A 27986-nucleotide genomic window follows, 5' to 3' on the forward strand; every position below is an offset into this window, starting at 1 on the left:
CGTGTGAGTCTTGGTCTGGGTCCAAGTCTGTGTCCAGGTCTGGGTCTGGGTGTGAGTCTGTGTCCAGGTCTGGGTCCAGGTCCAGTCTGTGTCAGTGTCCTGGTCCTACTCCTGGTCATGGTTCTGGCCCAGTTCTGTGTCCCAGTCCAGGTCCAGACTATGTTTGAGTCCAGTTCCAGGTCTGGGTCTGGGTCTGGGTCCGGGTCCGGGTCCAGGTCCAGGTCCAGGTCCTCCTGATCCATGTCTGAATCTCCTCATTTTCATTTCACATGAATCTGATCTTTTACTTTTGTTTTTTATATTTTATTTTATTTATTTATTTATTTTACTTTTTTATTGTCATATTTTTCTGTTTTTTTGTAAATTCTCTATACATAAAAGTTCCTCAGGATGAACATGATGATGATGGTGATGGTGATGGTTGTTCTAATGACAATGAAGCACAAACATGAGTTAATTTGTTAAATGTGGATTTAAATCCATGAAAACAATCTGGACTAATTCAGACTGGATTCAGATCTCTAGTCTGGCATTACACCTGGACTAGACGCAGACCTGGTCCAGTCTGGACTCGTTCAGCCCAGACTTTCATGTAAAACTCATGTTTGAAAACTTGTCTGGGCTGGAACCAGATGGAAATTAGCAGAATTTTTTTTTTAACTGATCCTGTTCATTTATTATTAAAAAGAAAGAAAGAAAGAAAGAAAGAAAGAAAGAAAGAAATATTGAATTCACTCACCAATGAAAAAAATTAAAAAATAAAAAAAAAACCCGAAAATGAAGCAGAAAAAATAAGAGGTCGGACGAAGACCAGGACCAAATCAAGGATGGGGTCGTAGGTTCTGGACTCAGTTCAGTTCATTTTTTAGTTGTTCCTTTGATGAAAATGCACCATATTCTTTATAGAACAGTCTAGAGCTCCAACAGCAGAAGGTGCTGCTGCTTTTGGTCTTTTGTCACCGAAGGAGAGCAGCAGTGCGTCAAAGAAGGATTTGAGACGCTTAAAGAATGAAGATATATCAGATGGAGAACAATTAAATAAAACAGTAGTGAAAGTTATAATGCAATCAGCAATGGAGTTAATACCAAAAAGTGTGGGAGGTAGAAGGAGAAAATGTACCATGGTGGGATGAAAACTGCAGACAAGCAATTAAAAAGAGGAACAGGGCATTCAGGACAAACTGATTCAGTACAAAAAAAAAAAGATCACAGGCAGACGTAAGGAGGATTATCAGATCGACTAAACGCACATATTGGAGGTAGTATTGTGACACAATAGGGAGAGAAACTCTGCTGTCAGACTTATGGGGAATGATTAGGAAGATGAATGGAATTAGGAGTAATTTAATAATACCTGTGTTAATTAGTGTTGACAGAACAGCAATCAGTAATAGAGAAAAAGCAGAACTTCTGGAAGAGACAATAGTCAAAATACACAGTTTGGAAAATGTTACAATAGAAGCTGGACAGTGCAGGACAACATTGGTTGGTGGTTTCAGTCTTTTGATGTGGAAAAAGCATACAATATGTTGTGGAAAGAAGGATTGCTTATCAAACTTAATAAATTAGGGATCGGCGGCAAATGATATAACTGGGTGCTTAATTTTCTTTTTGGAAGAACCTAAGAGGTAAGGGCTGGATGTAGATATTTTTGCCAAACAATTGCTCAAAACAGAAACTGTACATAAATATTCCATGGCAGGAATATTGGGGTTTAGTGGAAAGATCATGACATTGAAAGATTTGTTGGATGTGGAAGAAGGTTGGGCAGGAACCGCAGAGAAGAGACAGTGATTACTGGTCTCAAAATAGGTCATACTGGACTCAACAGCACGCTTCAAAAATAAGGAGGCGTCAAACCGGGATATGTATCCAATGTGGTGTCTCTGAAACTGTTCAACATGTGTTGCTAGACTGTTGGGCCTATGAGGAGAGGCAAACATTTCTTGAAAAATTAAAATTAATTTTGACAATTGGTAACATACTGGGAGATGCAGAAAGGACAGGGGCTAATGAAGTAATTAGGTTCCTGAAGGACACAGGGTTAATAGAGAGAATTTAATGTATTTATTGATTTTGTTGTTAGGTATGTATGAGGGGATGTGTGTGTGTGTGTGTGTGTGTGTGCATAAATTTGTCTATTTTAGTTATATCATTATCATTTTATTATTATTATCAGTATTCTTATTTACTTCTTATCATCTATCTATCTATCTATCTATCTATCTATCTATCTATCTATCTATCTATCTATCTAGTCCCTCCTAATCTACTGTACCACACTCCAGTCCGGTAGTTGGCGGTAATGCGTATGTTAAGTCGAGTGCCGACCGCCAATCAAAACCAAAGAAGAAGAGGCAGCGCGCAGACGCAGCTCTAACCGGTACTCATGTACGATTCTGATACGTATTTTGATTGTGGGTTTCTCAGTGGGTTGTCTTCTGCCTGATGATCCGGCTCCTCACAGTCCTCCACCGGCCGCCATGGTTCCGGTCCGGCTTGGTCAGATCGTGCTCCGGCCTCCCACCCGACCGAACCGCAGCCCGGATCCGGAACACCTTCCTGAACTTCTTCAGGGACAGAGGACACCTGCTGGTCCCGTCCGCCCCGGTTCGACCCCGAGGAGACCCCAGCCTGCTGTTCGTCAACGCTGGCATGAACCAGGTCAGTGTGATCCGGATCGGGACTAGGACCAAAGAAGTAAGATCAAATAATGTCAAACCAAGGTTACCTTAACCCAGTGTTTCTCAAACTGTGGGGCGGGTCCCCTAGGGGGGCGCGAAGGCCTGCCGGGGGGCGGGGGGATGGGATCACTCCATGGTGTTTTTTGTCAGGTTACATGTAGCAGGTGGAACTAATGTTTTAGCGTTGGAGCGCCCTGGACTCATTTTAGGGACGTACAAGAAACAAATCTACTGCCATGGTAATCTGTCACTAGACTAGACAAAGAGTTTAGGTTTAGAGCATGGACAAGGACTGGACTGGAAAAGTCAAATGTGCGAAGTTTGTGTTTTTGCACAGTTTGTACAGTTTGCACTTTAATGTTCTGAGATGTGAGATGCAATGTAAACGGGCTCATTGACCCACTGATATTGTTAAAATGTTTGTCTTTGTTACCAAAATTTGTTTGTTGTTCTAAAAAAACAAAACAAAACTGTATTGTCATAGATAGATCATAGATAATTGCGCATTTCTTATTTTTATTTGGAAAAATATTGTCACAGGGAGCAGTCTGGTTGAGTTTATTTATACTATTCACACAAAAATCTACGTTACTTTTAATTTGCGCAACAAATAATTGAAGGAAAAGCTAAAAGTATTGTTACAGTATTGATGTTTCTGTCAATAAAAGTTGCAAATGCACCACTGTTACAATGTTGTTGGGGTTGAGGGGGACTAGAGATTTTTCGTCCTCCAAAGGGGGGGCCTGACAGAAAAATATTGAGAACCACTGCCTTAACCCTTACCCTGATCCTGATCAGTCACAGGCACATAAAACAAAATGAAATTAAAATATGAAAAGTAAAACTAGTCAAGATCAGAGTTGTCAAAATAAAAACATTAAAATGTAAAGAAAGGAAATGTGAACAGCGACAGAAACTGAGATAAGTTAGTATTTTTAAATCTTACATTGAACATGGGTTTCTACGGGTCAGAGTCCTGGTCCTTTTTCTGGTGTTGGTCTGTTTCTGGACCTGGTCTGGTCCAAGTTCTGGTCGGTTTCTGGTCCTGGTCTGGTCTTGGTAGTTTTTAATATCCAGGAGAAGGTGATGCTGGAACTGACAGATTTGATATATTTCAACGTTCAAGTGATATGAAGAACAAACAGAACCGCTGTTTTTTTTTTTTTGTGTGTTTTTTTTTTTTTTTTTTTTAATCATCAATGCTTTAACGTATGAAAGTCCTTAACAGTGGATCTTCTGTGGAATTGGACGTTCAAAACATCTCACTCCTCTGAACAATGTAATGACTTCATTAACCCAGTGTCTGATGTAAGGTTGACATGTGGCCTGGTCTTCACTGGGTCTGGTCTTCTGAAGGTCTCTGGTGGATCACATGGGCCAGAACAATTAAATTCAGCAGCTTTATTTTAGGCTCCATTGAACGCAAATAGGGTGTGTGTGTGTGTGTGTGTGTGTGTGTGTGTGTGTGTGTGTGTGTGTGTGTGTGTGTGAGAATGGTCGAACATGTGGGATGGGTGGTGTGTATGTCTGGGAGTCAGTGGGTGTGTGTGCATATGCTTGTATGGGTGAGTGGGGGACTGGGGGGTGTGTGGGGTTTGGGCTTGGTGGGATGGGGAGGTGGGCCTCTGGGCCCCCAGGGCGCTTGGCTGTGGCATTGGGATGCGCACTGGCCTGCAGCGGGTGGCGGTCTGGGCTGGCCTGGCCGCCCGGTGTGCTGGTTGGGACCCCTGCCCGGGGAGACGGGTGGCTCCTGGGCTCGTGGGGCTCGGGGACCAGCGCCTTGCCTGCCCCTGGGTGGCTGGCCCCCAGCGGGGGGGTGGAGGCTGGCGTCCCTGGCCCCCTGGGGCCTGTGTTCGGCTGCTGTGGGGCCTCTGGCGGGGGCCTCCCTCGACCATCTTCCGGGCGGGCACACTGTTGCCTCTCGGGGGGCGGGGGGCAGGCTGGATCCCCCCTCCCTGTGGTGTCTGCTGGATGACCGGGCCTTGGGGCCCTCTTGGTCGGTCCCTGATCCTTGGAGGGAGTGCGGTTGCGGTTGCATGCCTGTGTTCTTCACCTCAGTCTGTTAGCCTTGTTCACTTTGTCGCAGCAGATTAATGTGAACAGCTGATGTTGTGTGGATTTGTTACTGGTATTATTTGTTATAGGTATTATTTGTGCGAACGTGGTATACGATATTTTGTTCATGCTTTCTTATATTTTTCATTTCATAGGTCTTATGTATTTCATTGTTGTGTTTTGTTTTTGTTCGGTTTTTTTTGTAGTTTTGTTTGTTTTGGGGGGTTTTTTTCTCTCTCTTCTGCCCAGTTTACTCAGTTCTGGTTGTAGTTATTGTTACCATTATAATTGTCTCCATGGTTGTTGCTGTTTGTATTGTTGATACTTTCTTGCGAGGGTCTTCGCCACCTTCTTCTCTCTTGTTCTCTCCCCTTCTTCTACCCCCCCACCCCCCATGTCAGGTCCGGCATCGAAATGTGGTTCGACAAAACTCATAATAAACACAGTAGAATATCAAAGGGAGCTTCATATACTTTATGAAGTTACCCTTGGCAAAGCAAATTTGCTCAGTACCTGGAGGAACCAGACTACCATTCTGCTGTTAGGACACTGGACAAGACAAGTAGAAAAAAAAAAAAAAAAAAGTAGTGCGAGATACTCCCTGGTAAAATGTCCAAATAAAAGAGGATACACAAGCAAAGGTGTCAGAAAAATGGGCAATGATGACTGGGAGTACAGTTGATGTCAGCTGCTGCCTTATCGGTACAGACAGCTGCCTGTCAGCCAGCTGAGCCCATAAAAAGAAAAAAAAAAACAAAAAAAAAAACACAAATAAATTCAAAGTCAGATGTTAAAACATGTTTTAGCACTGGTTCCTGGACCTGGAAAAACCTGGATCTACAGAGACTGTTTAGTGATCCAGGATGTGAACAGATTTGGTTCTCCTTCACCATGGGGGTCTATGAAGACCTTTAGTGGACATATGAGGAGCTGCCAATTGTGGTCCTTCAGGACTGGCCTCATGCCTCATCCTCGTCTCCAGAGATCGAGACCAGGTCCTGGGTCCTGGTTGCTAAATGGTATGTGTTTGTGTTCCAGTTCAAGCCAATCCTCCTGGGCACGGTGGACCCTCGTAGTCCCATGGCGTCCTACAGACGAGTGGCGAACAGTCAGAAATGTGTCAGAGCTGGAGGGAAGCACAATGACCTGGATGACGTTGGACGAGATGTTTATCACCACACCTTCTTCGAGATGATGGGCAGCTGGTCCTTTGGAGACTATTTCAAGGTCTGAGTCTTGGTCCAGTCCTTCTAAGGCTGTTGTAGGGTCTGAGGGTCAGTGGGTTCTTATTGTCTGCTTCCTGTCTCTACAGGAGGAGGCATGTCAGATGGCGTGGAGCCTCCTCACAGAACATTATGGGTTACCTGTTGACAGACTGTATGTGTCGTACTTCGGCGGCGATGCAGCATTTGGTTTACCTCCTGATGATGAGACTCGGCAGATCTGGTTGGAGATCGGGTGTGTCAGATCCACCTTAGTCTTTATTCAGCGGCCCAGGGGTCCTGGCAGGGCACCAGGGTCAATATTCGCCAAGAGTTGATATTCAGATTATAGTAGATTCTTCACTTTGGTGCAGGTTACAGTCGGTTACAGTTTAATAATATTTTTTCTTACACTGATACAAATAAAATCTAGTTATACATTTTGAATGAAAGTAAATTTCACTTCACTGGCCTTTTCTCTCCGGTGTTTCTTCATCTTCATATGTATTCTTGTTGGTGGCACTGTCTTCCAGATCATCACAGAACTGTCCAGTGAGCCCTGGAGGTTGGATGGTTTTTATCCATGGATCATCGTGGAATATTGTAATCATGGATTATTATAAATAATGTGTAACTCATACATTTCCTTATCAGACACATTTCTGATGTAACAGAACTCACCCCAGTCGATTGGTTTATTAGGACTCAGTTCACTTAATTCACAGATAAAACACCAACCTGATAGAACCTGTGTCATGTCCGTCCTCTGGTTCTGTGCTTTTCCAGTCTGTCTCCAACACCTGAACTGAACCATGTCTTAAACAAGTGTGTGTGTGTGTGTGTGTGTGTGTGTGTGTGTGTGTGTGTATGCGTGTGTGTGAGGGTGTGTGTGTGTGTGTGTGGTGGTGGGGGGAGGTGCGAAGCTAATGCAAAAAACGAATGTGTGTATTTGGACCTTGTGAAGCAAACATGGTCATAGGTTTGTAATTTTCATAAAAACATAAGCAGTGTTCTACTGTGTTCTAGGGCCCCTGTCAGTCATGAGCCCTTCAAGTTATCACCACTTTACCTCCCCCTTATGACCCCTGGCTGTATGTTCCTCTGGATCCCTTCCTATGTGTCCCTGTTGGTTTATTCAGGTCCATTTGTTTATGTTCATTGTTTCTCATAGTTCCTGTGGAACTTATCAATACTGGACTCATGTGACCCTGGTGAAGACCGTACAGGTGGACCTCATGATCAGGCTTTGCACCCAATCACAGTGAGGGGGTGTGGTCTCAGTTAGATGTTCTAATCATGTGATCTCTCTGACCTCTAACCTCAGGGTCCAGGCCAATCGCATCCTGCCGTTTGGTCTGAAGGAGAACTTCTGGGAGATGGGGGACTCAGGTCCATGTGGACCTTGCACTGAGATTCATTATGACCACGTAGGAGGACGAGATGGCGCAGCGCTGGTCAACAATGACACACCAGACCTGGTGGAGATCTGGAACCTGGTCTTCATGCAGTACAACAGGTATGGCCTGGTCCTGTGGACCTAATCTACACATGGACCTGTCTCACAGATACAGACCTGAATGCTCAGGTCTGTCTCAGCATTAGATCTCATCAGATGTGGTCTGTGTGACTTCAGGGAGTTGGACGGGAGTCTGCGTCCTCTACCTCAGTGTAGTGTGGACACTGGGATGGGACTGGAACGTCTGGTGAGAATCCTCCAAAACAAAACCTCCAACTACGACACGGACCTGTTCACACCTCTACTGGACCATATCCATCAGGTAAATGGACCTGCTCACAGACTTTACACCACCTTGTGTTCACATGTTCCTGGACTCATGGGAGATGTGGTCATGGTGTTTAGGTGTCCTGTGTGGACATTTATGGAGGCAGGAAAGGCTCCTCAGACCAGGAGAAGGTGGACATGGCCTACAGAGTGGTGGCAGATCACATTCGAACGCTGTCGGTCTGCATCGCTGATGGAATCCATCCAGGAATGTCAGGAGCTGAGTAAGTTGGCGACAAAGCTGTTAGGATGGACTGAAGGGCGTCCAATTGGCCGTCGGGATGGGCCAATGGATATCCAGTTACTTGTTGAATTCAATCAATTAGTGTTTGTGTTCCAGGTTGGTATTGCGAAGGATCTTGCGTCGAGCTTTGCGATTCTGTGTCGAGGTCCTTCAGGCTCCTCAGGGGTCTCTGGCTGGACTTGTCCCCACTGTCACACACATTCTGGTAAAATAAATTTCCCACAATACTTCTGATAGCTCTCAGCATCACATGGGGATCACAGATCATCCAGGACTTGGGCTTCATGTTCCATCTGGGGTGAATGCTGAAATACTGATTGTATTTGTGTCTCCACAGGGCGATGTATATCCAGAGCTGCACAGTGAGAAGGACCGGGTGAGTGTCAGCTGGTTCTCTGATTGACAGTCAGCATTTTGATTGACAGTTAGCGTTCTGATTGACAGCCGGCGTTTTTTCAGATCATGGATGTGATCAATGAGAACGAGGCTCAGTTCCTGTCGTCTCTGCAGCAGGGCAGCCGTCTGATCCACCGTACACTGAACAGGATGGAGAACAAACATGGACTCTTCCCTGGTCAGTTCCTCTTTGAAACACTACATTTCCCATCAGCCCCAAGTTCCTGTGATTAAAAATCAAAGGTTGTCATGTGCGTCTCTGAGCCACCTTCTCACAAAACTGCAGCTATTGTCGACTCATTGTGAAATGGTCTGAAAGCCTCTCCTGTGCTATGGCTCATGGGTAATGTATTATTTATGTCTGTGCAGCGTCTGTGGCTTGGTCTCTGCACAGAGACCTGGGGTTCCCCCTGGACCTGGTGGACCTGGTGCTGGAGGAGAGAGGAGTCCGGGTGGACCGGGAGGAGCTGGACCGGCTAATCTCAGAGAACCACAAGGTCAGGGGAAACTGTTAAGGTAGAACTGTGACATGTTCTGGTTTTAAAGGAGTGATATTTTGCTTTTTTTAAATGGAATTATGCATTTTAAAACATTTCCCTGTGGTCTACATAAACTGTAAATGCTATGCTTGGGTCTGAATTTTTCATTAATTCAACTTCACAGGCCCGTTTTCAACCCTATTTCTGAGTAATGACACCAGAAAGGTCGTTTTGAGCGCTGTCCCTTTAAATGCAAATGAGATACTTCACGCCCCACCCCGTCTAGGTTGTTGGCTGTGCGGCTCTCTCATTCAGCCACTTGAGTTCATTAATACAACTAACAGCTGAACATTTTAGGTAATCGGCTCAAAGTTTGGACATATTTTCAGTATGGATTACAATTTCAATTCAGTTTTATTTATAGAGCCCTATATCACAACAAGGTTGCCTCACACGGCTTTACAGAAGTAGTTGGATATGAAAACAAACAACAGTCAAAAAGAAACCTCGCAGAGAACCACAGTGAAGGAGAGATCCACTCCCATGGACGGACAGGCTATAGATGTGACCAGAACTGACGGGCATCCATTTGTGGATGTAGTTCCAGTCTGTAAAGATGCAGTAGGGTGGGGGCACATGAGGGGGTCCATCTAATCAGATGAGACAGGTGAGGGCGAGGAGGTTCATCCAGACGGGTGAGGGTGGGGAGGAGGTCTGGGGTCATAGGTCAGGACAGGGCACAGATGAGTCACCTCAGGTCCTGTGTTTCCAACTGAAACAGTAGCCACTCCCCTAGAGGGGAGCAGGGAAAAGGGGCGATGAACAGACTAAGTAAATTATATATTGGAAATTATAAGTACAGACAAAAGTGGTCCGTAGTACCAGAAACAGGTGACAGGACTCAGTGCCCTGTACTTCCCCCAGCATTATTGCTCCTAGGGCAGCTTAGACTGAACTATTGGGTTCAGTCTGTTTTTAACTAGCCTGACCATAAGCCTTTTCAAAGAGGAATGTTTTCAGTTTGATCTTAAATGTAGAGACTGTGTCGGCCTCTTTAATATTAGCTGGAAGCTGATGCTATAAGACAGGAGCTTACAACCGCTGCTGATGAAAAACAATTATGGCGTACTCTGAGAAATGTTCATTGGAAGTCTTGACCTTATATGTGCAAATGTTGTGATGTAGCTAGTTATAAAACGTAGCAAATTAAGCAGGAATTAAAACAGGTTGTAGAGATCCACTCAACTTTTGCCAAAATGAATATAAAGATAGGTTTGCAGTACCTGGAGGGTTCAAATTCAAAGTTCTTTAACTATTAGGGTCCCCAAATGCACAAATAAATGTACCAAAGACTAATAAAAGTGGGTTTAGCAAAATATGACCCCTTTAAAGTGGAACAGACAGGTTTTTAAATACTAATTACATTTATTTAATTAAATAAAAACCCTAAAATGAAATGAGTAACAGACTCCAGTCATCTGTAATTGTCTTCAGTCACAGCAATTTAGTTTAGTGTATCTACTAAATACTTTTGCTGTGACAGATGTGGTTCCGTGCAGGGCTGTGATACACATTCTGCATGACATAGAACAGTTTCATGATTCATGCTTTCTGTTTATAACATGTTTTAAACCGTGGTCATCTTTTAACCTGATGTTAATGTTGAATGTGTGTTTTTATCCATTGATTGTGAACCTATTACCAGAGTCATGAGGCAGAAGATGTGGTCCAGGTCTGTGGTCTTAACGTGTTCAGATCCTGATGGGCCGGTCTGTGTCATCCTCAGGTGGTCTCTGAGTCTCAGTCTGGTCCTCAGTCTCAACTGAGTCTGGACATCCTCAGTCTGTCTGAGCTGCAGCGTCTTGGGGTTCCTCACACCAACGACAGCCTTAAGTACCAGTACAGCCTGGACCGGGACCGATATGGTACCTCATATCTGTCTCAGATGCTGTTTGTCATTAACATGATCACCTAAAGTGCATCCAGATTATTTATACATCCCATAATAACAAACCAGACAGAGTTTGCATCAGTAAAGTCTGTGTTAGGGTTTGGGCCAATTAACGTCTTCAGAACACGATTCCCTCAGTCTGCAGTGATACACCTGGAGAATGATTAGAGCTTAGTAGATAAAACTGAAGACAATGTGATACAATTTTAATGCAATCCAATGAAAGAATAAAAGTGTTTTTTTACTTAGAATTATGAAAATCTTGAAAGAACAAAGGATGAAAAGATGAAAACCTACAAATTAAAAATGGAAAAGGAAATAAAAACATCTAAATGGTTCAATTTTAAGCACATTACATGTTCTATCTTGTATTATCCTGTATATATAGTGCCTGTTTGTAATTATTGCTGCTGATCCAGCTGCATCAAATTTTCATTTTTGATGTAAAATCTGGGATGACAGATAAAGTCAAAGTCAAAGTGAATGCAGCATGTATGTTGGTGAGTTTACATGCAGCACATGAATGCACCACATACTCCTCATGAGTCAGAGACTGAAGTAGATGAATGACTCTGTGCCCTGAGTGGTGGTTCAGGTTAAACATTCTTGTCCAGTTATAAATGATACAAACGACCATAAACGACCACATTGAGGAGATGAACACTGTAAAATCTGCCACTAGAGGGCACCAAACGTCACACAAGGACATGTTGAGGTTGTGACACGTTGCATGTGAGTTTGTTATTATTCCTGACTCTGTTTGTGTGTCAGTTTTCCCAGCATGCTGTGCTGTTATTCTGGCTCTGTACGATGGTCACAGTCTGAGGTCAGAGGTCAGCGAGGGTCAGCGCTGTGCTGTCATCCTGGACAGAACCTGCTTCTATGCTGAACAGGGGGGACAGTCACATGACCAGGGCTACTTCACCAGGAACGGGTCAAAGGTTAGGGTCTGAACATATCACATAGACCGGTCCCAGCATGTGGACCAACAGAACCTGCACAAGCCACACTGAGTCAGGGTGAAGTCCAGCATCCTTGAGAAGTAACAGTGTGTTTCTGTCCGTCAGGATGTCGTGTACCCAGTGGACGCTGTTGAGCAGGTGGGGGGCTATGTGGTCCATCATGTGACTACATCTGAATGCCTGAAGACTGGAGACCAGGTGGAGCTACACCTGGACCAGGTATCAGCCAACCAGGACTGAAACCTCCAGCTTGTTTTAGGAGTAGTTTGGGTTTTGTTCAAGATAATTAGTTTTAGTTTAAGGTTCATGAACTCTGATAACCCCGGTCTGGACCTGTCCTGGACTCTCCTGTTCTGGTCACTTGACCTACCTGTCTCTCCTCCAGGTGAATAGACTGTCCTGTATGGTGAAACACACTGCCACACACGTCCTGAACTTCGCTCTCAGGAAGGTTTTAGGTCCATCGATTCAACAGAGAGGATCCCATGTGTCAGCAGAACGGCTTCGATTTGACTTCACCACCAAGGTCAGCCGATCAGAATGCAGACTGACCAGGCAATCGGTGCCCTTACTGCCAGTCTGGAATGCCTGACTTTGTGGTCTTTTCTTTAAGGTTGACTGACTGTGTTCTGTTTTTTTTCTTTTCTGTTTAACACGGACTGACTGTGTTTGGTCTTTCTTTTTTTTTTTTTAATGACAAACTGACTGTGTTTAGGCTCTCCTTTAAGGTGGACTGACTGTGTTCTTGTTTCCTCAGGTTTCCCTGAGTGTGTCACAGCTCCAGCAGGTGGAGAGTTGTGTGATGGACGTTATCTCAGCCAATCAGAGGGTCTACAGTGAGGAGCTTCCTCTGCTCAGTGCGAAGACCATCTCAGGACTGAGGACGGTGGATGAGGTGAGACCAGATGTGTCACCATGGTCTGCATCTTCATGTTACATTTACTGATATAAAATGTCTGTCTGTTCCTGACCCAGGTTTATCCTGATCCGGTTCGGGTTGTGTCTGTCGGCATCCCGGTCTCCGAGCTGCTGAATGACCAGACAGACAAACAGACTTCTGTGGAGCTCTGCTGTGGAACGTGAGGCTCAGCACGGCATTTATGTTGTCGCGTGTACAGATGTTCGCATGATGTATCTGACATTTCCTCTTTAAACCAGAATCAGACCTGAACCAGGTTTCTGAAACAGTACTCAATGTTTTCACTATGTGGCCACCCACAGGGATGAGTGTTTTGTTTGTTTGTTTTCAGTCACCTGCTGCAAACTGGCTTCATCCAGGACCTGGTCATTGTCTCTGAGCGACAGATGGTCAGAGGGATCAGTCGCATCGTTGCGGTGACAGGCCGAGATGCGACTCGGGTCGGTTTAATGTTGCTCTGCTTCTTTAACTGTGAACTCATAACTTTATATTTTACTGAGTCTTGTTTAATTTTTTTTATTATTAGTTCTGACTTTAAATCTGTATTGAGTCTTCAGAAGTGTCAGTTTATTCTTAGTTTTAGTGACAGTTTTTGCCCTGGGTTCTTTTTGTAGGCTCGGGAGTTGGGTCAGGCTGTGGCTCAGGATGTGGATTCTCTGTCAGCCAGACTTGCAGGCTCCACTCCTTCCTCTCTGGTTTCTGCCCACTGTCTGGCCAAAGAAGTCGGCATCCTGTCTGATGTGAGTATCCATGACGCAGTGCAGCTGGCAAGTAGTCCCTTATTTTACCGTGTGTGTGACCCGAGTTGTGCCTGACAGGCTGTGGACAACACACCCATCCCTCAGTGGCAGCGCAGAGACTTACAGAACCAGCTCAAAGTGTTGCAGAGGACTACTAACACCACTGTGAGGAAACTGGAAGTCAGAGAGGTGAGACTCAGCTGGGACTGGGTGGAGCTAGAAATCCAAATAAAGCTAACATAGTACATCTCAGTCTGAACATCAGGAGAAAAATCAGTACACCACCCAGCATTCAGATCACCTGACCTGAGATTTGTACATCCCATCCAAATGGACTAAATTCTGATCAGTTCATTCACTGATCAACAGTTTGTCTGACATGAAGGGACTACGTTTCCCATGATGTTGTTCTCAGGCGGCAGTGAAAGCTGAGGCTCTGTTGCAGAAACATGGAAAGAAGGATATTCTAGTGGATTCTGTGGATACGGACTCTCTGTCGGTGAGTGAACCAGGTCCAGGACCAGGTGAGTCACTGTGATTGGACATTTCTGTCAGATGACTCGCCTGTTGTCCTGTTCCTTCAGGTAGTTATGAAGACGGTGAACCAGCTCAGCACTGCAGCACCCAATGCTGTGGTGATGCTGCTTGCTCACCAGGTGCATTCTGGGAAAGTTCTGTGTGCCTGCCAGGTTCCCAAGGTAAGACTGTACCGCTTAGTCACATCAGAAGGGGATGAGGTTAGGACAGATCTACCAGTCTCATTGGAGAGAGTGGGGCTCATTCTGTTTTTATTGATGGCAATTCAGAGATTATTATTTTCATCCTTTGGTTAATTTAACATTAACACCTTGAATTCAATTCTCCTTAGGGCTCTGCCTCCTCTTCCCTTCTGGCCTCTGATTGGGCGGTGGCTGTCTGTCAGCACCTTGGGGGTGGAGCTGGTGGTAATGCAGTGGTTGCCCAGGGAACAGGAAGCAGTGACAACATCATAGAGGTGTTGAGGTGGGCAGAGCAATTTGCTGTCCAGAAAATACAGCGATGACATCTAACAGAGCCAATCAGAGCAGACTGAGACAAGTGGGTGGGGTTTGATTACATGAGTGTGGAGGCCCTGCCCAAAACAAGTGGTTGGCTCTGTCTCATTGGACTGATGATAATTTTGTATATTTTCTTTGTTTTAAAAGAAATAAAAACTCTGAGTCAGACTTATTACTGATAATAATTGTTTAAACTCTGAACTAATGAACCAGAGACACCAGGTAAATGGACCAATCACAGCAGGACATACAGACTGTTGCCATAACTTGTCAACGTTTCGGCATTTCTGAATCACACGCAATAAACAGCTTCAATTTGTCAGAGTTGAAATTAGGGATTTTAATTTTAATTTTCAAATTTATTTTAATCATGTGAATAAAAAACAGTGTAATGTGGACCATAAACAGGACAGAAACCAGCTGATTAATGTGAACCTCAGTGACTCGATGATGTGTTCTTTTCAGTCTGGTCCAAAATAGTCGACATGTTGGCGAATCACAACCACCAATCTGATTCTATACAAGTCTGTATGATATCTCTGATTATATATATGTCTGTATGACATCACATCACATGTTGCATAACAATGACCCCCATCCCCTCATTAATGAAACACAATAACCAGAATAAACAGTTTCAGGTCCAGGTCCTCAGAGTAGAGACGCATTCAGCCACTGGAAAGAAACAAAAATAAAGAGTCAGATCCTTCATGCATAAAGCTAATCCATTATTTGTTTAAAACGGCATCTTTTTAGATTACATTTTTCCTCTGATCTGTGTCTTTGTAAAACATCAGAAGCTGATGTCTTAATCACCCTGCAGGACTGGTACCTACTACTCATGTTGTATTTAGAGTGGTTTACACTGAACTAAACCCTGTGTTGTTTTAATTCCAATGAAAACCCAGTTATTTCAATTAGTTGATTCCAGGTCATGTAAAACATGTCCAAGTGGTTTTACTGTTAAAGTAATGTCTTATTAATCTGCTGATATATATTAAAACAAGTGAAAAAGTAAGTAGAGCTTACTAATACCCCTGCCTGGTCACATAACACTTTGCCCCTCTTGCTCACTTGATACCCTGCCTACCCAGGAGAAAGGCACATGTAAAGAATGGGTGTGGAATTTGAAAAGAATTGGGTGAATAGTGTCAGAGAAATGAGATGGACAGACAAAAGGATAGGATGGAATTCCTGGTATATCTATATATACCGCCTCTGGGGTGGGCAGAGGTATAAAAAACAATTAACTTGTAACTGTTTAACTCTAGATCAATATCAGATACAACATCTGATGAGGAAAGAGATTATTCTACCAAAGATTGGACCAGATAGGATTATTCCCCTTGATTTCTCAGAAACCAGACATTTCTACTCTGTTTTGTTATGTTTTTGGGCAGATGTATTCTGTTGGTACCTCACATATGTTGAGCTCAATGGTTCCCGAGTTGTCTTTGTCCAGACTGTTGAAAGTATCTGTGGACATAAAGCAGATGACACCATTACATCTGGGTTAGTTCTGGACAGTTGAATACGGACCTGATCAGAATTTAAGATAAACCTGTGCATAAATGTATCTTGTGAAGTAGATTAGTCCCATTCTGGGTTCAGGCCTCAACAGGAAGTGACCTCTGATTGTTTCCTTCTTTGTAAATATGTAATTCTTTTGTCATGGAAGTTTTCTAGTATTCTGGACACAATTTGAAGCAAAAACACAAAAGTCACTGAATCGGGGTTAAAGCAAGTATATTTTTACGTATGTAAAGATATAGTGAAACAACAGGCTGCACTTCCAGAGTCTTGCTCTCTGATGTCTGGCTGGTACAGAAATACCAGGGTTTTTAAACACAAGGTCATCTCCATGAAAGGCCAATTGTCAGTGGCTGGTTTTACAATCCACTTATGTATGCTTTCTCCTTTTACAGTGAGGGTATATTGATCCCAGCAGGTGGTATGTTAAAATGAGAATCTTAACATGCATCATTGCAATTTCCTTGCCACTTCTAAAAAGTGATGTGGTTCAACAGGGACCAACTTTAGGAGGAAGCTATGGGCAGATATGAAAGATTAACTGGACTTCAACACAGGACAACAGGGTTTATGTCCTGTTGACATGACTTTTTCTCACTGTAGTTCCTGTTCCTGCTCAATCCAAACTAAATCCAAACTTAAAACAGGGCAGACTCCATCAGTTTTGCAGAATTTATGCACACAGCTGTATTTTATGTCTAAAAAGACATTTACATTTGTTCTGTTGTCTAGATTTGTCATGATTTGGGCAATCACCTTGTGCTCATCAGAGATACAAGAAATGATCATGAAGGAAAGATTGTAAATGTGTGTGATTTTTGGATTTGATAGTTTAGACCATTAAAAGTTTTATATTGCAGAACAAGAGGACCAAGAATTGAACCCTGAAGTATTCCACACCACCCTTGGACCATTGTTCAGTGTTTAGATGTTCTAGGAGCTGATATTTGATTGTACTGAACCAACTGTTTACAGATGGTTTGTTCTGATTGGACTGATGATTCAGGAGGAAACATTAGTCTTTATCATAAGTATTCTTATTGTTGTCCAAGTCATGTCTTCTGGAGCACGTTTTTCTCACCAAACATGGTCTCCAGTCGAACCAAACAGCCCACGAAGCTGTCAAAGTCAATGATCATGTCAGATTCACTGTAACGAGCCACGAGAATCTGATGCAGAGCGTTGTTCAGCTTGAAACCTGTGGAGGTCAGAGGTCACCGTGTCAGAACAGCTGATGATGACTTCATTCATAAAGTGCAAAACACAGGAAAGAAAACAGTAAAGACATGATATGAGATTAAGAAGAAATAAAGACAAAAGATGCAGATGATGTTAAAACTAGAGCTTGTCAGCAGAACTGGGATGATGGATAACATCAGGTTTTAACAACAAACACTACCTCGTCTTAGAACAGTTTAACATTTAGGTTCATCTTTATGGCCTTTTTCGTGTGACTTTGATGTTATGTTTAGCCATTTTCCAGTTTCAGGGAAAGGAAGTTTAATCTCATTCATCTTGGATTTATCAGGTTTTTGTTCCAAACCATTGTTATATTTTCAACCTTTAAAAACCAACCATCAGTCGACCTCTGATAACATGAGTGAACTGAATCTTAACCAAAGTGTTAACCACAGTGTTTTTCAGACTGTTTGTGTTGTGTATTTGTGTTTATTATTGTGTTTTAATGTTGACCTGCTTCCTCCACGGCACCCCTCATCTCTGCTGAACTCATTGTTCCAGAGTTGTCGACATCTTTTTTTTTGTAAATTTCCTGTAACATGAAGCATTAATGCACATAAAAAAACATGACAGATTCATAAGGAGTTTGTCCTGAAGGAGGTGCTACGGGAGGGGTCAGAGGTCAGTCTAGTCTGAAGCTGTGTTCAGGTCACATACTGTCCCTACAATTATCAGTTTCTCTCCAACTTCATTCTGTTTATTATATGTAATAATTTGTTCAAAAGTGGAATTTGAACGAAGATGATTTCATTCTTCTTTCTGTCCGCATTAAAGCATATTTGTCTGTTTTCATTAAAACTTGTCATTTCTGTTGCTATGGAAACCACCTGTAAGATCATCATGGTAACAGATCCGTGAACTCACCAGGTAGGTCTCGATCTTAGTCCAGAGGATCTTGAACTCCACCAGACCCAGTTTCCCACTGCCATCTTTCTGTGTGACGTTCAGGCACCAAAACTCAGACATGAATTACATGAGAACCAAAACAGAAAAGTCAAAAACCATGGTCAAGTCTTTGTTTTCCTTATGAAAAATGTCATGAAATGTTCTACAAGAACTGACCATTGTAATCAGAGTCTGATTTATTCTAATTAAGTGAAATCATGATGTAAAAGGATGTCTTTACCTCAACTGGTTAATTTGAGTTAGTTTTTTCTTATACATTTACTGCTTTAGTCTCAGAACATTTTTGTTTATTCTGTTGTCAGTTGTTCTTGGAAAAGTGCTTTTTTTTTTGCCTCTGCTCCATCACTCATGTCACAGCTCTTCATCATCCTCTTGTTTCTAGAACATCCCTGATTTGCTGTTGAATGGCCATTTGTGTCAGCGAGGCATTATTTTCACCTGTGGAAGGATACGTCCAGCATGTTGACCATGTTGCGACAAGTTCCGAGGCTGAATCCATCAGTCTTGATGTCAGATCCTGTTCATGAGGAGCAGAGGTCACATGACACCACTTGTAAGCGTAAATATCTCACCTGAGTGGGTGTTTGATGTTTGTTCTTACGTTTCGTCACAACTCTGTTGAGGATCTTCTGCAGCTCGAAGACACAGATCTCACAGTCCTGGAGAGTGAAGGTCAGTCAGGTCACATCCATCAGCACAGATTAGTTATCAATACTCAATAATAGTGATCAGCTCACCCCTCCAGCCAGCTGACTGAATAGAGACCGGAACCGGTCGTCAATGTCATCTTCATCAATTTCAACCTGATGACAAAAACAAGACACTGTGATGGTTTATGATCTTTGACCCTGAGTTTATATGAATTACTTGCAGCCAATTAAATGGTTTCTGACCTTGTCTGCGTTGGACTCAACAGGGTCGTCCAGTTCTCTGAATATGAGACACAGAGTTACAACACAATAACATAACGTACTGCGCACTTTTAGGGTGTACTCACACCAGGAAAGTCCAATAGTTCACTTGCTTTGGTCCGGACCAGTTTAAGTGGACCAAAATCTGTAAACAAAACCATGTGTGCTGAGGTCGTTCATCCATTGGACAGAAATGAACTGTCGATTAAAGCGCTCAGTCCAAAGTGAAAGGAGAGAGTCATGGAAATTTTGCGTGCTGATTTTGTTATGTCATAGCGGTTTTTACAGATGCAGGCGTTTGCACAAGTGTTTGAGCAGCAAGAGCGTTTGATGCAACGTCAGGTTTACAATATTGTAGAATTCATTTCTCAATGACGAAGACACAGGGCCAGACAGCTACGGAGGACAGCGCTCGTGTGCGCACATTATGATGTGACTGTTGGTCTGATTCACGCAAGACGTAACCGGTATGAAGTTGGAATTCTGCTGTGTCCTTTCTAGCAGTTGTGTTATATGGACATCTGGCCAGATGTCTAAACGGCAGCGTGTCTCTTCCGAGCTCCAAGTTTGACCACGGCTCATTTTCAGCTCCGTAGCCTATTCTCACTCTGAGCGGTTCTCTGGTCTCTGGTAAAACTCTGTTGTCCATAATGCTCGACACACGACGGGAGCTCGTTAGGTACAAAAAAAACCCCAACTGTGTCGGATCGGGTCCGGGCTGCTTTCACACCTCAAACGAACCGCACCAGGGTTCGTATGGAACCGCACCGAGACCACCTCTTAAACTGGGTCTCGGTTCGCTTGTTTGGTCCGGAACAGAGTTCGGTGGTTTTTATTCACACCAGCCCAAACGGTCCGAATCAAGGGAGCAAACGAACTCTGGTCCGTTTTAAACGGACTAAACAAGGCAGGTCTGAATACATCCTTAATCTCCCTCGGCCAAATATAGTGTAAGATTCTGTTGAAAGTTACTGCCCTATAATTTAGATTAGATTGTCTTTGTGTAAAACTTATTACATACATATTTGAAAGTACTCAGATATTGTAACTGCACAAGGCTGTTTCAAGGAAGCATATCACCCCAACACACCCAGCCATGCCAAAGATGTATACTTAGAGTCCCCAGAGGCCACTCTGAACTTGGTAAGACAGCTTTTTCCTACGATGGACCTTGCTCATGGGACAATTTGCAAAACTCACTTCAGCTTCAGCATTTTGGGTGAATTCAAATCTCTTCTGTCAAACTGTCTAACAGAAGTGTGTAACTGCTATTCTTAAACTGGTTTTTAGCTTTTATGTTTTTAGTAATTTTATATTGTCTTAATTGTATGTATACTCTGTTAGTTCATTCGTATTGTACTGATGTGCCTCTTGGTCAAGGTCTCCCTCGAAAAAGAGATTTCATCTCAAGGGACTTCTGGTTAAATAAAGGTTAAATAAAAATAAATGGCATACATTTGGTGGGCATGTCTCCATTTGATGCCATTTGACCTTGAAAAAGTAGGTGAAGGTCACCTATTTTCAATAGGCTTCTGCTACATACCAAGATGCATCCACAGTATAAATTTGGTGCAGATATTTCAACGCATTCTTCAGATAATGGGATTAGGTCGTTGAATGGACAGACAGACAGATGACAAAACAATTACAATAGCCCTTTGGCCAGAAGTTGGCTGAGGGCTGAAAACAGTATGACAGCTGCAGCTCCTCTGACATCCACCAGGGGCCGATCAGTACCACCTGCTGTCCAGAGAAACTGACCCGACATTAATCCTGTTCAATAACATCCCTTTAACACCAGTTGAACAAATGCTGGTTTTAGGTGTACAACTGGATTCTCTCATCTCATTCTGTCCCTGATGAATCATCTCAGTCCTTAAACTGTCAGTTGGAGTATTTGACAATGTGTTTCCCATGATGCCCTTGTTGTGTATTTGTATCTGGTCTTTGTTTAGGTCCTGATCACAACAGACTAAACTCAGACTCACAGTTTTTAGCAGTGTCATCTCCTCTGTCATTCACCAACAATTAACGTCTAAAGACATTATAAAAATGTTCACATCAGTGGGTGATGATAGTGGTTTAACATGGTCATACTGTGGTTAATTTTTACAGTTATGACCTGGACCAGGACCACATCAGAATACTTACTGGAAGTCAGCCTGTTTCTCTGAGAACACTCGGACACAGAAGTCTCCATTCTTGTGGGGTTCAAAAGTGGACGGGACAATCAGATACTCTCCAGGTGGCAAACAGAAGCGATTACAGACCTCCCGAAGATTGATGAAGGTCTCGGACCGAGCAGCAGAGGCATGACGTAGGAAGAAGTTACGGTTCAGGTGGACGTTGCTCTGACCACTGAACTGCAGAAAGGGTGAGGTCAAACCACAAAAACTCACATTCACACATGGAGACAAATACACAATTCTCTATGTGTAAAGACATGGAAAACACCCTGATCCTCTGTGGTTTAAAGGTTCATGTTTTGTCTGATTTCACCTTTTACGTCATCTCATCACTGCTGATATTTTTAACTCATATCAGGAGTGAAACAGGCTTTTATTTCATCTACACTCAGTCTGCTTTTCCCCTCTAGTTCTTCACACTGATTTACATATTTTTACACTTCCATCAGGTTTTCTTTTAGTGTCTTGACCTTGTTAAATGTTTCGCTGTAAAGAAATATCTTTCCCCACTAATTTTCAGGATTAAATGAAGTTAAATAAAAACTGCTGAAAGATCAGACCTCAGGTCAGTTTTTCAGTCTTTGTACCTGATCAGGAATCTGAAACACAGCAAACAAAGAAAGATGTAGACCATTAAGACTGGATTCACTGAGTTCTTCCAATCACCTGCTCTGAATACGACAGTTTTGCATTGGTTTCTGGTCTCACCTCATAGATAGCGAATCCAACTGTGTGCATGTCCTCACCCATCTTCCTCATCTTTCTGCGGTTCTTCTGGATCAGGCCAACCACGAAGCTGCATCCGGCCTCCCCATCGTCTGGATCATCATCCTCCTCCTCCAGTTTGATGACAAACTGAGGGTTCATCCAGAAAGAGTCTGAAGCCGAAAAACTGAAGGGTTAGAGTTTATGTCCTGCATGACTTAACACAAGCACAGAGGTCAAGATAAATCAGACCGGGATAGTTCCTGCAGCCACCAGCGGTGGATCCTCTCCTCCAGCTGCCATCAAACTTGGACAGAGCCCATTTGGAGAAGGAGTCATCAGTCAGAGCATCGGGAGTCAGGTTACAGATCTCCACCCGGGAGTAGTGATGGAGGAAGTCAGAGAAGGACATCCTGAGAGACAATGCAGAGGGTTTAATGACCCAAAAGAAGGAAGAGGCGGACATCCTGAGAGACAATACAGAGGGGGTTTAATTACCCAAAAGAAGGAAGAGGAGGACATCCTGAGATACAATGCATAAGGTTAAGTGACCCAAAAGGAGGAAGAAGAGGACATCTTGAGAGACAATGCAGAGGGTTTAGTAGCCCAAAAAAGAGGACGAGGAGGACATCCTGAGAGACAATGTAGAGGGTATAATGACCCAAAAGGAGGAAGAGGCGGAACTCCTGAGAGACAACGCAGAGGGTTTAGGGACACACAGCATAAGGAGGGCAGGAGGAGGTTTACCAGAACTCGCCGTCCTCTGAGCAGGGGCTGAGGTGTGCTCTGTCTACATCACTGATGTATCTCCATTCTGACGAACTGAAAACACACAGTAAAAACTCAACACACACTAAACACTGAATGAAGATGAAATGTCAACACTGATGGAGTTTGTGTCTAAAGTTCAGCCGAGGGGGCGGACTCAGGCTGTAAATTTCCCTATGGGATGAATAAAGTATCTATCTATCTATCTATCTGATGGACAACTCAGGTAGCAATCCTGTCTGTAGCGCTCGAGTACAGACATTTTTATCTGTGACATTTAATGAAAGTATAGAAACGAGATTGAACACTGTGGACAGTCATAATCTAAAGTTCTGAAGAAGAGTTCTCCTGTTCCATTCAGATTATAGAATGACATATTTATGCAGATGATGCTCAGCTCTACATAACAGTCACATTCTCATTCACCGCAAGAGTCAATAAGTGCCACATGGGTGGCATTCCAGCAGCCTTTTCTTCTCCTGCTGGGGGGTGGGGGTGCAACGCCAGCACTTCCATCCTAAGTGTACTGGTGCCTCGGTCTGCAGGGGCACACTGCACCAGGGTGCTTGGCCGGGGCATTGGGGTGTGCGCACTGGCCCATGGTGGGTGGCTATCCGGGGTGGCCTGGTCTACCCGTATGCTGGGTGGGGCTCCCACCCAGGGGGGAGTGGGTAGCCCCAGGGCTTCTGGGGCTCAGGGACCTGCGCCTGGCTTGCCCCTAGGTGGCCGGCCCCCGGCAGGGGTGAGGCAGCTGGCTTCCCTGGCCCCCTGGGGCTGTGCTCGGCTGCTGTGGGGCCTCTGGCTGGGGCCTTCCTTGGCCACCTCGGGCACGCTGTCGCCCCTCGGGGGGGTGGACTGGATCCCCTTCCCTGTGTTGTCTGCTGGTTGGCTGGGCCTTGGGGCCCTCTCTGTTGAACCCTGGTCCTTGGAGGGAGTGCGGTTGCAGTTGAATGGCTGTGTTCATCACTGAGTGCACCTCGGTCTCTTTGTATTATTCTCTTTGCTTTACTCTGATGCAGTCACTGTCGCAGGAGATTAATGTGAACAACTGATGTTGTGTGGATTTGTTGCTGGTATTATTTGTGCTGTTTTTATTTATTTATAATTTGTTCACATTTTCCTTTCTCATATCTCTCCTTTACAAGGTCTTATTTATTTTATTTCATTGTAATTAAATAAAATAATAAAGACAATGGAATATCAAGGGGAGCCTCAAATACTTTATGAAGTTTCCCTTGGCAAAGCAAATTTGTTCAGCACCAAAAGGCAGCCAGACTACCATTCTGCTGTTGTGATGCAGGACAAGTTAAAAAAAAAAAAAAAAAAAAAAAAGTCAATAAGTGAACCAATCAGCGGACGAGAGCAAATTTTATATGAATGGAGTCCTAACAGTTTCTGGACACAAATAAGAACTTCAAATGTTCAGACCTTTTTCGTGGTAAACACTAAAGGTTTATGGATCATTGAATCAACCTGATGACACTTAAGTTGCAGGTGGTGTTTCTGGACTCACCTGTCGCTCCAGGCTCCAGTCCACTCCACCTGACCCCAGGGGTTCCTGATCCGGATCAGCTTCTCCTGGGCTCCTCTGTACTCCACCTGCAGCCAATCCCAGACCAGAGAGAGAGGTGAAGCCCCGCCCCTGATCCTCACTCTAGTAAGACATGACTACAGTTAAGATTCTTGGGAAATGTGGTCAAACACAGATACAGGCTGAATGAGGGGGAGGATTCACCAGGTCCAAGACCAGACTCAGACCTGGACCTGAGATGACAAAAACTGAGATGACAAACTTGTCAGAGCTAATGAAAACTCAAACCATCACCGAATAAATATCTTTAAACTTAAAAAAAAAACCAACACAAAACATATAAAGCTACAGAAAGACATAAAACACCACACAATAAAACCAACACAAAACAACAACCAGCTTCTGTTGGTTTGGTTGATAATACAATGGATTTGGACAATATTGGATAATCCAACTTTTCTTCAGTTTTCAGAAATAAATTCATAAAACATGAAAAACTCCAAAACTTGTCAATTCATAATAATAAAAAAATAATACAAATAAAATAATAAAAAACTGAAACTGAAACCAATAAATTTCAGCAACATGAGAGATCAAATATTCAACAGAATATCTACGTCTACCTGTCTCTTAGACCTAGTTCCAACAAGGCTCAGAAAAGATGCTTTACCTTTACTTAGCAGCCACCTCCTTGATATGATTAACCTGTCATTATCAACAGGCTATGTACCACAGTCCTTTAAAGTAGCTGTAACCAAACTGCTTCTTAAAAAGCCCTGCCTTGACCCTACCTTTGGCTAAATATAGACCCATATCAAATCTTCCATTCATATCTAAGGTTCTGCAGAAAATAGTTGCCAATCAGTTATGCGACTTCCTTCAAGCCAACAGTCTATTTAAGAATTTCCAGTCAGATTTTAGGGAACATTACAGCACAGAAACAGCATTGGTCAAAGTTACCATTGACCTTCTAACTGTTTCAGATAGGGGACTTGTTTCTATACTGGTCTTATTAGGTCTTACTGCGGCATTTGACACTATCGACCATCACATCCTTCTGCAACGACTGGAACAGTCAATTGGTACTAAAGGAAGTCCATTAATGAGGTTTAAACCCTATCAAACAGTTCATTTTCAGTTTGTTAATGTTAATAATGAATCCTCTCGAGCTGTTTTCAGATCGGCCACCACGGTGTACACTTACACTGGGAACTGAAGTGCTTGCCCGTGAACGGCCTATGATCATACCATTATGCCTATGATCATACCATGATGCGTCATCGACAGAGGGCGTTGCTTCACCACCAAACAAAAAAAAAAAAGGCCATACAAAAGCAGATATGCAGGAACTGGCACTAGCACGGTTCTCTGTCAGTCTGAAAACAGTGCACCACTCAGTCATGGAGTTCCAAAAGGCTCGGTTCTTGGACCAATACTGTTGATCTTATATATGCTTCTTTTAGGCAACTTAATAACGAAACACTCCATCAACTTCCATTGTTACGCTGATGATACCCAATCAGATAACTAAACCACAGGAGGACATTAAAGATATTACAAACTGGATGACCAACAACTTTCAGCTGTTAAACTCAGAAAAAACTGAAGTCATTGTGCTTGGCCCAAAAATGTTAGGGATGCAGTGTCTAGCAAAGTGGTCATCATGGATGGTGTTACCTTGGAGACCAAAACCACTGTGAGTAATCTAGGCATTATTTTCAATTGGGATTAATCATTTAACTGATTTCTAGAACTGCCTTTTTTCATCTGCATAATATTGCTAAAATCAGGCATATTTTAACACAGAATGATGCAGAAAAATTAATCCATGCTTCAATTACATCCAGACTAGATTACTGTAATTTGCTCCCAAAAAGTCTTTAAAAACCCTTCATCTAATCCAGAATGCTGCTGCCCCTGTACTGGCTAAAAGCAGTCAGTATTAAAGACCATATTTGTCCTATGCTGGCTTCTCTGCACTGGCTCCCTGTAAAAGCTAGGGTAGACTTTAAAATACTCCTCCTCACTCGAAAAGCCCTTCATGGCCAGGCACCTACTTATCTAAAAGAGCTTTTAGTTCCATACACTCCATCTAGAGCACTATGCTCTCAATATGTAGGCTTACTGATGCTTCTTAGAATCTCCAAAAGTAGGATAGGAGCTCAAGCCTTCAGCTATCAAGCTCCTCTATTATGGAACCACCTCCCTGCCTCGGTCCGGGAGGTAGACACCCTCTCTATGTTAAAGAGTAGGCTAAAAACTTTCCTTTTTGATGAAGCTCATAGTTAGGGTGGCTCAGGCTGCTCTTAGTTCTGCTGTTAAAGGCTTAGACTGCTGGGAGACTCATCATGATACACTGAGTGCATATCATGAGTGTATATCAGTGTGGGGGTGGGACCTGTGTCCTGTCACCTGAGCTACAGCTGTCACAGAGTAGGCATGGCCTTTCACCAGTTTCTGGGAGGTGACGGCCTCAGAGTCTGCTGAACTCGTGATCTGAAATGAAAATACAAACAGAAATTAACAATTTAAGATGAACATAGATCTAATGAGAAAAACATTTGGATCAGTTAAAGACTTTAAACTTTAAATCAGACAGAATAACATTCACACCTTTAAAAAGAACATACCATGAAATGTGCTTCAATCATGTCCATTATTTATCCTTAGTACAAAGGATGTATTCACTGTCTCAGTTTAACCAATTCCTGATATTCATGTGTAACTTGGGTTTTGCTGTGGTGAAGGTTCAATTTGCAGCTGATGTAAAACCAATAGACCTACCTGAGGGGATTCAGGTACATCAACCAGTCCTCAACTGTTTGCATTACTTTTGTCCAAACAACACAACCCTTCTCAGTTTTCACTTTTCCATTATTAAGTATAAACACATGTTATGAAGACGGACAAGTTTCAAACAGCACTGATCTTCTGATGTCCATCCATTGTAAACTAGGTTACATTTGATATCAGGGTTTCCCAAACCATTAAATCCTTTTACTAGATGAATCTCATGTTCTCACAATTACATTAATGTCTTTATCAGTTGTCTTATGGAAGATTGAAGCTCATTGATTATCTTTAAAATATAATTTTATCAAATTTTATTCCCATAATAACAGTCTGTGCCTCCAGACTATTTCTAATAAATAAATATTTCCAAAAGTCTGTTTCATCTCCAGGCAATGTTCCCTCATTATCTTGATGACAAAGGTCTCTTATGTTTCTTATCAAATCAGGAACTCATTAAGATCTCCAGCATTCCCAGTTTTACATCTGGATTATTACATCTGTTAATGGAACCCAACTTCAGATAAAATCTGGTGGACAGAGGTTTATATTTTGTTAAATTAAAAGATGATTTAACAACTGAATAAAGTCTGGTTTGATGTAAAACATGGACTGAAACTGTCGTCATTTGATTCACATCAACAACAAAAATGTGACTTCTTCATATTATCCTGTAATAGTTCCAGTCTGGCTTAATGGTTCTGGTCTAACAGTTCTGGTCTGGTTTAACGGTTCCACCTACATGTCTTTCAGGTGTGTAGTCTTTACAGATTTTTTCTGATATTTCAACAGTGTTGCAACAAAGTCAGACTTTATTCACTTATAAAATGATCTGTTACACTGACAAACATCAGATGAGTAAATGATGTATAATTCAACAGGATCAATACGAGTCCAGATCCAATGGGACACTTACAATACCCACAATGCCAGGTGTGTGTTCGAGAGAGGAATTCAGTGACATTCAT

At 43.0% G+C, this 27986-nt stretch overlaps 2 protein-coding genes across 4 annotated transcripts in view; one reads left to right on the forward strand and one right to left on the reverse strand.

Annotated features, from left to right (window-relative positions):
• The first annotated feature begins 2375 nt into the window (after positions 1-2375).
• aars2 (alanyl-tRNA synthetase 2, mitochondrial (putative)) lies at positions 2376-14620 on the forward strand. 2 transcript variants are annotated; one of them, XM_030152478.1, is made up of 22 exons: positions 2376-2664; positions 5778-5966; positions 6052-6197; positions 7266-7457; positions 7575-7719; positions 7803-7948; positions 8065-8173; positions 8306-8344; positions 8428-8542; positions 8734-8861; positions 10630-10768; positions 11566-11735; positions 11862-11975; positions 12142-12282; positions 12514-12651; positions 12732-12835; positions 13007-13115; positions 13290-13415; positions 13494-13604; positions 13831-13914; positions 14000-14113; positions 14284-14620. In XM_030152478.1, the coding sequence occupies exons 1-22, from the start codon at positions 2449-2451 to the stop codon at positions 14455-14457; spliced, it is 2949 nt and encodes a 982-aa protein (XP_030008338.1). In that variant the 5' UTR covers positions 2376-2448; the 3' UTR covers positions 14458-14620. The 2 variants fall into 2 exon arrangements, with proteins under 2 accessions (XP_030008338.1, XP_030008418.1); XM_030152558.1 differs by lacking the exons at positions 14000-14113; positions 14284-14620 and having other exon boundaries at positions 13785-13859.
• Positions 14621-14692: 72 nt separating this feature from the next.
• capn2l (calpain 2, (m/II) large subunit, like) overlaps positions 14693-27986 on the reverse strand; it is a 37906-nt gene continuing 24612 nt past the window's right edge. Inside the window, exons 6-21 of one of the 2 annotated variants that reach the window (XM_030152877.1) lie at positions 26641-26724; positions 24211-24296; positions 22677-22751; positions 22182-22342; positions 21933-22102; positions 21812-21823; positions 21190-21401; positions 19021-19057; positions 18865-18930; positions 18729-18786; positions 18580-18644; positions 18086-18154; positions 17675-17753; positions 17064-17180; positions 15870-15928; positions 14693-15127 (exon numbers count right to left, since the gene is read on the reverse strand). In XM_030152877.1, coding sequence (XP_030008737.1) covers positions 15104-15127; positions 15870-15928; positions 17064-17180; positions 17675-17753; positions 18086-18154; positions 18580-18644; positions 18729-18786; positions 18865-18930; positions 19021-19057; positions 21190-21401; positions 21812-21823; positions 21933-22102; positions 22182-22342; positions 22677-22751; positions 24211-24296; positions 26641-26724 — 1374 coding nt within the window. In that variant the 3' untranslated portion in view covers positions 14693-15103. Of the gene's footprint in view, positions 15128-15869; positions 15929-17063; positions 17181-17674; positions 17754-18085; positions 18186-18565; positions 18645-18728; positions 18787-18864; positions 18931-19020; positions 19058-21189; positions 21402-21811; positions 21824-21932; positions 22103-22181; positions 22343-22676; positions 22752-24210; positions 24297-26640; positions 26725-27986 lie in introns of both variants that reach the window. The other variant, XM_030152794.1, reaches the window with a different exon arrangement.

This window comes from Sphaeramia orbicularis, chromosome 1 (genome assembly GCF_902148855.1).
Source record: "Sphaeramia orbicularis chromosome 1, fSphaOr1.1, whole genome shotgun sequence".
Lineage (NCBI taxonomy): Eukaryota > Metazoa > Chordata > Actinopteri > Kurtiformes > Apogonidae > Sphaeramia > Sphaeramia orbicularis.

Excerpts from the sequence above, each read along its gene's own strand:
- aars2 (XM_030152478.1), top strand. The coding sequence starts at position 2,449 with ATGATCCGGCTCCTCACAGTCCTCCACCGGCCGCCATGGTTCCGGTCC. Across the intron at positions 5,967-6,051 it reads CCTTTGGAGACTATTTCAAG|GAGGAGGCATGTCAGATGGC; the intron begins GTCTGAGTCTTG and ends CTGTCTCTACAG. Across the intron at positions 6,198-7,265 it reads CAGATCTGGTTGGAGATCGG|GGTCCAGGCCAATCGCATCC; the intron begins GTGTGTCAGATC and ends CTCTAACCTCAG.